General features: G+C 36.6%; 1 protein-coding gene across 1 annotated transcript; it reads right to left on the bottom strand.

The window, feature by feature from the left end:
* Nucleotides 1-1,125: 1,125 nt before the first annotated feature.
* On the bottom strand, nucleotides 1,126-7,498 carry LOC132176062 (large ribosomal subunit protein eL20z). Its single transcript, XM_059588177.2, has 4 exons — nucleotides 7,163-7,498; nucleotides 5,443-5,518; nucleotides 2,304-2,418; nucleotides 1,126-1,529 (listed from the first exon to the last, which is right to left on the bottom strand). Exons 1-4 carry the CDS (start codon nucleotides 7,380-7,382, stop codon nucleotides 1,470-1,472), a joined length of 471 nt encoding a protein of 156 aa, XP_059444160.2. The 5' UTR covers nucleotides 7,383-7,498; the 3' UTR covers nucleotides 1,126-1,469.
* Nucleotides 7,499-8,297: the final 799 nt, after the last annotated feature.

The raw sequence follows: 8,297 nt of genomic DNA, 5'->3' as shown, positions 1-8,297 counted from the left end.
GCTCTTATCTATTCAAGGAAGGAGCCCAAAAGGAAACTTCTTGCAAAATTTTAAAGGTGGCTATATTCTCAAGATCCTCAAATAGAATGACATGTTATTGGATTTCTAGTTAAATTCTTAAGAGCATGGATCACAATGAATCCTTTAATGAATTTCGGTTGAAATAGAAATTCATTAAAGGGTTGAACATTATTTGAACTATAGTCCATTGGCGAGCAGCTAAGGCTTTTGCCTCCATGATGCATGGAATTCCAGGCTAGGAAGAGATCATATGAAGATTTGTCTATCCTCGGGATGAATTGAGAAGGATCCCCACCAATTTTTTGTTCAAATTGCTAGCACTTAAGACCGCACATGTGAGATAGTTCACATGAGACTCACCTGTCCAAATAGGTGGCCGAACAACCTAAAATTTAATTTGACAAAAAATTGCTAGGAATCTTTTTCTAACACATACTTGTTCGTACTACTAAAATCTTAAATATGTAGTTATTTGGCAATTGGTAGACAAAATTGTGTATCAAATGCTTCTCTTATGAACCAAAGAAACAAATTCAAGAGATAACTCAATCGGCTGAAAATCACGCTTCAATAAGCAAATGTCACTAGTTCGAATCTTTCATTCCTCTTCCCATTAGGCTTAATAGAAAAGTATGAACAAAAGAAAAGGAAATGTATCAAGATGCTAATCGGAGGGAGCATTTTAAGAGTTTTAGATAAATGAATGATAAGAGTGAAAACCACCTAAGGGTGTGATAGTCGGAGTGAAAAAATGAGTGTGTATAACATTACTCAAAGAATAATAATATTAGCTTGCTGAAAGAGTATTTCCTCTTTGGCAAGAACTTTGTTCCTTGCACTCTAACATGCGATAAACATAACCATCATCATCCAACTCGGTTGCATCTTTTCACTCAAGGTCTCAATGGAACCTACCACAATAGTTGCATATTCATTATCTCTTTGGAGTTTCATGGCTAATTGTTCCGTTGAGTAATGCTACTTAAGAGATTATAGTACAACTTCCATACAACTTGATAATGTGGCACTATGGCAGTAAAAAATCAATCTTGTATGGCAGTTGTATTACAGTTTCTTGCCGCAAATATATTCATCCTTCAAACATACCACAAACATCAATAATTTATTGTAAAAATTTAAGTGCAGTTGATCATGGTCAAAGCACTACAAACACATAGCATTACATTTTTCCTGTTTTGTTTCAATGTTAAGAGATTTAAATCAGTTGCAATTCACCCATGATGCCTGTGCCCACAACATAGTTCAGACACCTCTGGGCTCATAATGTACACCATTGAGGGCTCCATACCATTTTTTTAAATTTTTTTTTTAACTTTCACAAGTTTCATGATAAATCTTCGAACATATCCATACTCAAAATAAAATTTCAGGATTACAGACAAACACATGCATCCATTTTGGTACCTATACAGCTCTTCACTGAATGATCACCATTCATCAGCTCCTTTTGTCACACCAAGAACAACAGCAAGGGTAGCAAGAATAGCCTGCACATAGAGCAGTATTATAGAAAGTGTTAGACAAGCCAAAATTAAAAGTTTCATCCTTGCATTTCTGACTCAAGAGGGATATATTGCACAAAACACTCTACTTGTAAAGATTGCTCGGCTTGATCCCTGTAAATCATTGCACAACGTAAAATCTCACCCGAAGTTACAAGGGGATAAACATTGCCAACAATAAATTGAAATCACTTGTGCAAAATCCAATTATTTTAAGGGTAGACAAAAAGAAGTGAAGATGAAATGGGATAGAGGGTGTTCTAAATAAAACAGGGGTTTTGGATTTGATAATAGGGTGTATTTGTTACAGAGTTCCAAAGAGGCCATTGGTCTGATCTTAATCAATATATTAGAATTGCAAAGGGAGGACCTTCTAGTAGGGTTGACTTTCAGCTTGAAGATTCCACGACTCAAATTCGAATAACGTTTCCAAGATCTGACTATAACCAGATCAAAGTCACATTTTAGGTAAAAATTCTAATAACAGATTTTTTTGAATTGATATCGTAGTATTTTTAACCAAAAAACAAAACATAAAGGAAAATCTCCTATGATACCATCTTGACTAGCATTCAAACTGAATCTGCATTTAAATATGGCTTCAAAATATGTCTACTAGCCATTGTGCACACGCATGGGCACAAATAAATTTAAGGATGTTTATGAAACTTAAAAGAATAAATATTTAACAATTGATTTTCATTACACACGTGCACAGAGAGAGAGAGAGAGAGAGAGAGAGAGAGAGGTGCTACTCACAGCAACTGTGCAACCGATATATCCTGGTTTCTCTCGATAATCAATTCTGCCACAAATTAGAATAAGTGCCCCAACATACCAGGGGATGGCAGCAAGGAAGAAACCAATAATAAACCTTCAAAAGAGCAATTTTTTCTCAGAATTAACACCTCATAATATTTTACTAAAATTATAAGATGGATAGAGAGAACTAAGATATGATAAATATCCAAGACAACATCCTTAATAGGTCGCATCATAGAAATAACATTAGATAAACGAAACTGAAGGCATACACATAGTTCCAGTAACCAAACTCAAGCTGTGGAAAAGAAAAAAAATAATGCCAGCCAACAAAATCCAAAACCCAAACCACTTTCATTAAAGGTAAGTATGCAACTCATTCCCAGGCTGACTGAGAGTAAGTGCTTTAGGAAATTTAGACATAAATGCCCAGGCAATGGAGCGGCCATATATAATCAAAATATTATTAAACACAAAGGGCGCAACTCAAGTACACATGGAGTATACAAGAAAAACACATAGCTAGCAATAGAAAACAAGTCGAGAAATTCATGCAAACTAAGCAAATTAAGATCTAAAGTAGTTGTCCAATGGTAAAGAGTTTTGAAAAAGAAAGACTTTAGTTTCACCACCGTCCTCTCGCAGTCTTCAATACTTCTATCATTTCTTTCCCTCCAGAAATACCACAAAAGGCAGGATGAAACCATCTTCCAAACAGCTGCGCATTGATAATTACCTCCCAATGCTTTCCAACAAGCAAGAAGGTCTACTGAACTTCTAGACATAAGCCAAACTAACTCAAGACGACTGATGATAGCACTTCACAAAGCACTGACTATCTCACAACAGAGAGGAAGATGACCTACACTCTCCCGACTCATTTTACATATGCAACACCAGTCAACCACAATGACATACTGTTTCCTTAGATTATCCATGGTAAGGATCTTTCCTAGGGCAACTCTCCAAGCAAAAAACGCCGCTCTTAATGGAACATTATACCCCCAAATACTCTTCCAAGGGATAGGGGCGCTCTCATGAGGTACAAGGACATTATAGAAAGATCTAACACTAAACATCCATTTCTTGGAAGACACCCAACGTAGTTTGTCTTCACCTCCCTGTCTCAATCTAAAAAAATACAACATATTAAAAAATGAAGTAATGACATCATTTCCCAATCATGGGCTCTTCTGATAAAGCTTATATTCCATTGATGACAACCACTAGATAACTAAGTAATTTTCCACATAATCATCTTTTACGCAAGCAATACTATACAAAACTAGGAAAGTTTCCTCAAGTGCTTGATCCCTACACCACAAGTCGTGCCAAAATCTAATCTTGGAATCATCTTGAAAACACATGCTCAATTTTTAAGGTGTGGAGGATGGCCTCGTTACATATAAAAAAATAAAAAACGTGGAGGCCGCAGCCTCCTCTTCACCAGGGACAGGTCTCCTGTCCCATCTCTAGTATCCAACGCCATAAGGACCCACCCCTCTTTTCCTCTCACAAGGGTGCCAAACCACCCCCACAAAGGGGAAGGTGTGACCCACCTCCTTGAGAGGCGTGGGGTTAGTTGTATACTCCTGTAAAGGGGAGACTAGAGAGGGTGAAAACGCACCCCCTCCGTACCTCTTGCAGAGTCATAGGGATGGGTCTTCCACCCCCACACAAGGGCTCCACACCTCTTGCGGAGGCGTGGGGTGGGTTGTCCACCACCTGTGCGCCCCTCACAGAAGAGGGAGAGGGAGACCCACCTCCCCAGTCAAGTGGAGGATGGCAGCTGCCACTTGTGGAGGTTAGCCTCCAATAGGCCTTTTCAATTTTACATTTTTTTTTTGGGGGGGGGGGGGGGGGAGGGGGTGCTGCCCAAAGACATCACTTATTCAAATGTGGGCCCCCATCGAAAACACTTCTCAATTTTCACTTTTTCAAAAACTCTTTTCAAAACCAAAAACATTGTTTGAAAAATTTAGCAAACAAACCCTTAATTGCTCTATCAAAGACCAAAGCAATCAAAAGGCCAAAGAGAAATTTCAATCCACCAGGAAAGGCATTAAACTCAAAGAGTCCCACCCTATCATTCTCAAACAAGTACCTTACTTATACATATGCGGTTTCTCAATTACATCAATTAAAGCATTAATTCCAATATCGTGGATACACTCAAGTTTCTTGATCAGAAAGAATGAACAATAGACAAACAACATACAGCAAACCGATGCCGGAGCAAATGAGCTAGGGTGGTTGCCTCAATTTACTAATTTATGTAAAACTAATATTGAGTACTTTTTTTTTCTTTTTTTTTTTGACAAGTAAAAACTAATATTGACTACTTATTGACAGCAAATACAAGAATAGAGCAAAGTAGCAGAAGGTGCCTTGAAAGAAACATTAAAGAATAACAAATAGTGAAATAACTAGTTAGATAATATGTCCATATACAAAAGGGCACCTTTAAAGCGATTCAAACAAACAAAAGTTGACATGCATACAAAAATCAATAAACAACACTTACGTCCAACAAGCTAATCTCAATTATTTTGTGACATAACTTAGGAAGTGGATTACACCACATTAGAGTAGATTTAAAACCGAGGAAGAGAGTAGATCCCAAACAATACACTCAGATCCTGATTTGAACCCCAAAATGTCTTTCTTGTTTGAGTCTCTGAACATATCAACTCCTACTCTCCTACATGCTGCTGCATGCCAGGAAGTTAGAATTTGCACATTACAATTGTGTGCCTCGAAACGTTGACCAGATGAGGTTACACCTCCACATACTCCGCATTAACAAAACCAAATTGCTGAATATGTATTATGAATTAATCTTGAATTTCTGAAGTTGATGCCTACCTCTATGTATTCTAAGAAATGTAGTGTTATATTATGAACACTAAAATTTCTTAATTAACTTTTACCAGGTCTTAATCAAAATTTCCATTTGAAATCAATTATATGTGAAAAATTGACACCCTGAACCCGCAAACTGGCAATGGAGACTTCGTTCAAGGATAAAAATACAAAACTCAAATGGTAAATTTTTGTTGAATCTATATGTTGACTTAATACTTGAACCTATAAATCAGTAAAATCCAAGCATAAAGAAACAATGGTAAAAACTTACAGGAACCAGCCAACACCTATACCACAGCAAGGAAGGCGACGCTCTCGCACTGGTCTTCCCTCAGCAACAGCGTAACCTTGAACAAAATTGAAGACATCCAATTATAGAACGAAAAAAGATTCAAATGCCAATTAGCACAAATGAAGACTTATGAAGCATGATGGTGAAGGTTCACTTAAACTATACTAACAAATTAATGTATTGTATGGTTAGCTGTTATTAAAAATGGTATACATCAGCTAATAAGATTGGAATCTGAAATATCATGATCTCTCACAAAAGATATCAACCAGAGTACTTACAAATTTTCCAATCAATAGAATCCCAATGGAATCATTAAAGAGTCCAGAAGACAAGTATCATTTGGAGTTGACTCCATCTATGACTAGTCTGCAATTCCTCTCATTAACTGGGTTTGGTAGCTAGTGTCAAGAATTTAATAGCATACAAATTCTTTTTATTTCCTATTATTTATATATTTAGTTTTTCCTATTACTTATATGCTTGGTTGTTGTGCTCCTGCACAGTTGCGCAGCTAGCTACGTTTAAAAATCACAAAACTTATGCACTCCATATTGGCTTTAATTTACTAATCTCCAAAGGTTAGTAATTGATTCACATTATTGCTGTACTTTAGCTCCACTTTTGACTTACAACCAAATCCATTTAGGTGGCCGGAGCTCCATTAACCCAGGTTGGAGGCAGCATATGAAGCCATCGCCTTTTTGCACATTTCACGTGGATGGTCACAGATGATATCAGCTTGAAATGTATGCTTAGTGGTAGACACAAGTAAAATAAGTTATTAGTAGCTCATATACAACAACAACTCATGCATATAAAAGATCGCCTAACTCCCCGAATTTTTTTTAATCCCCACTTTCACTAACAAAAAGACTCAAATCTACCTTAAAAAATATGTTTGGAAACCTCCAGCAAGCATACTTCTACCAATATCAACACATATGCAAAGAACTTATTTTCTTATTAATCCCTCTGAATGCAATTTCAATTTTGGGCATTTGTTAACAATTGGGGACCGCCTTTTCTATAATTTTATAGGGCATCCATATTTTTTTGATAAAGAGATAGAAATTGTTATTAACACACCCTAATACACATGGAGTATACAAGATAAGCACAAAACTATAAGATCTAAAATTAAGACTTCAAAAGAAACAGAAAAAGAAGAAGTAGCCGAGCTACATCATGCTGTCAGCCTATCAAATATCAATCAATGATGACGAGTGGTAGACCTCTGCTGTTGGAGAGGGTAGTTTGGTAGTCTTCATTGTGCAGTAGCGTAAAAGTTGGCTTCTGTCCAGCCTAATGTGGTGTATATGGAGATAAATAAAGAAATTAAAAGCTTTTTTCTTCAATGCCCTTTACCACTAAACGGCTGTCTTTGATTGCCTTCATTTTTCTTTTTCTTTTTGTAATTTCAATTAATTATTAAAAAAAAAAAAAAAAATTTTTTGCAATGATCTCAACAACCCAAATGAAGAAAAATCAAAATAAAAGGTAAAAATGCTCTCGATAGATTTCACGATCTAACTTCACTTTGAACTCTGTATGCATATAAGTACATAAGTTCACCGGAAAATCAGGGATCAAACCCAAGATAGTAACCATTCCAATTCACCACAACCAAAGCCCAAGAATTCATTAACCCCAGAACCGAAAAAAAAAAAAGAAAAGAAAAAGAAAGAAAAGGAAGTACCTGGAACGGTTTGATATCCTTGAGCATAGTACTGAGGGGGCGGAGGAGCGGAGGGCTCGGTGGCGCCGGGCGGCGGGACAGGCTGAGGCAAGCCCATAACGGGCGGCGGCGGAGGATAGTTGGCCACGCCTTGGAAGGTGCCGTACTGACCCTCATTCTGCTGATGCTGAACATGGTGGTGTTCGGCGGGGACTCCTCTGTTTTTCCCTTCTTCGCTCATTTTTGTCGGATTTAGAGACAGTTGAGTTGGGTTGGGTTGGGTTGGGTTGAAGATTTTGGATCTTCTTGGTATTTGGGTTAATGAGACTCTGACTCTCTGTTTTGGTTGAGAAGTAGATGTTGAGTAGTAAATGCTCATATCAGAACTCTTACACGTGCCAAGGGTTGGAACCTCGAATCTGGATGTAATCCAGCTTGGACCAATAACAGCCTTACACGTGCCATTAGTGACTTTGTGTGTTAGCTCCAACCATGTTTTAGGACTGAGGATCCTAGACTTAAATTTGGGATGGGAATTTGCTTTGACATGTGGGTTTCAAAATGTTAGAGAATATATGTCATATCTTGAATTGAGAAAAATTCACTTTAAGTTTCAGGAGTTTTTAATTTAAACTTTAATATTTAAAAATTGGCAATGTATTCCTCTAATATTTTAAAAATTTTCAATTCAGACCATCTGTTACTAATTTTCGTCCAATTGGACAGAAATCATCTCACGAGTGTCTCACGTAAAATTTTGATGTCTTCTATTCCAATTTTGCCATTATTAAAACCTATGAAATTACATAATTATCTTCAATTTCATAAGTTTTAATTAGTGTAATTACGTAATTTCATAGGTTTTAATGAGGACAAAATTAGAATAGAGAGCTTTAAAATTTCAAACAAGACGCACGTAGGATGATTTCTGTCCAATTAAACGAAAATTAGTAATGGAGGGTCTGAATTAAAAGTTTTTGAAACATAGGGGGGTACATTGCCAATTTTTAAACTTTGCGGTTCGTATTGAAAAACTCCTAAAACATCAGGGGGTAAAGTGAATTTAACCCAAATGAAATATATTAAAATCATATTGTATGTAACGTACTTTTTATAAGAATTATTGTAATCAAGTTTGATGGTAATAAGATTTGAT

The sequence above is a fragment of the Corylus avellana genome, chromosome 3 (assembly GCF_965113065.1).
Source record: "Corylus avellana chromosome 3, dhCorAvel1.hap1.2, whole genome shotgun sequence".
Lineage (NCBI taxonomy): Eukaryota > Viridiplantae > Streptophyta > Magnoliopsida > Fagales > Betulaceae > Corylus > Corylus avellana.
This window is presented reverse-complemented; position numbering and strand designations above follow the sequence as displayed.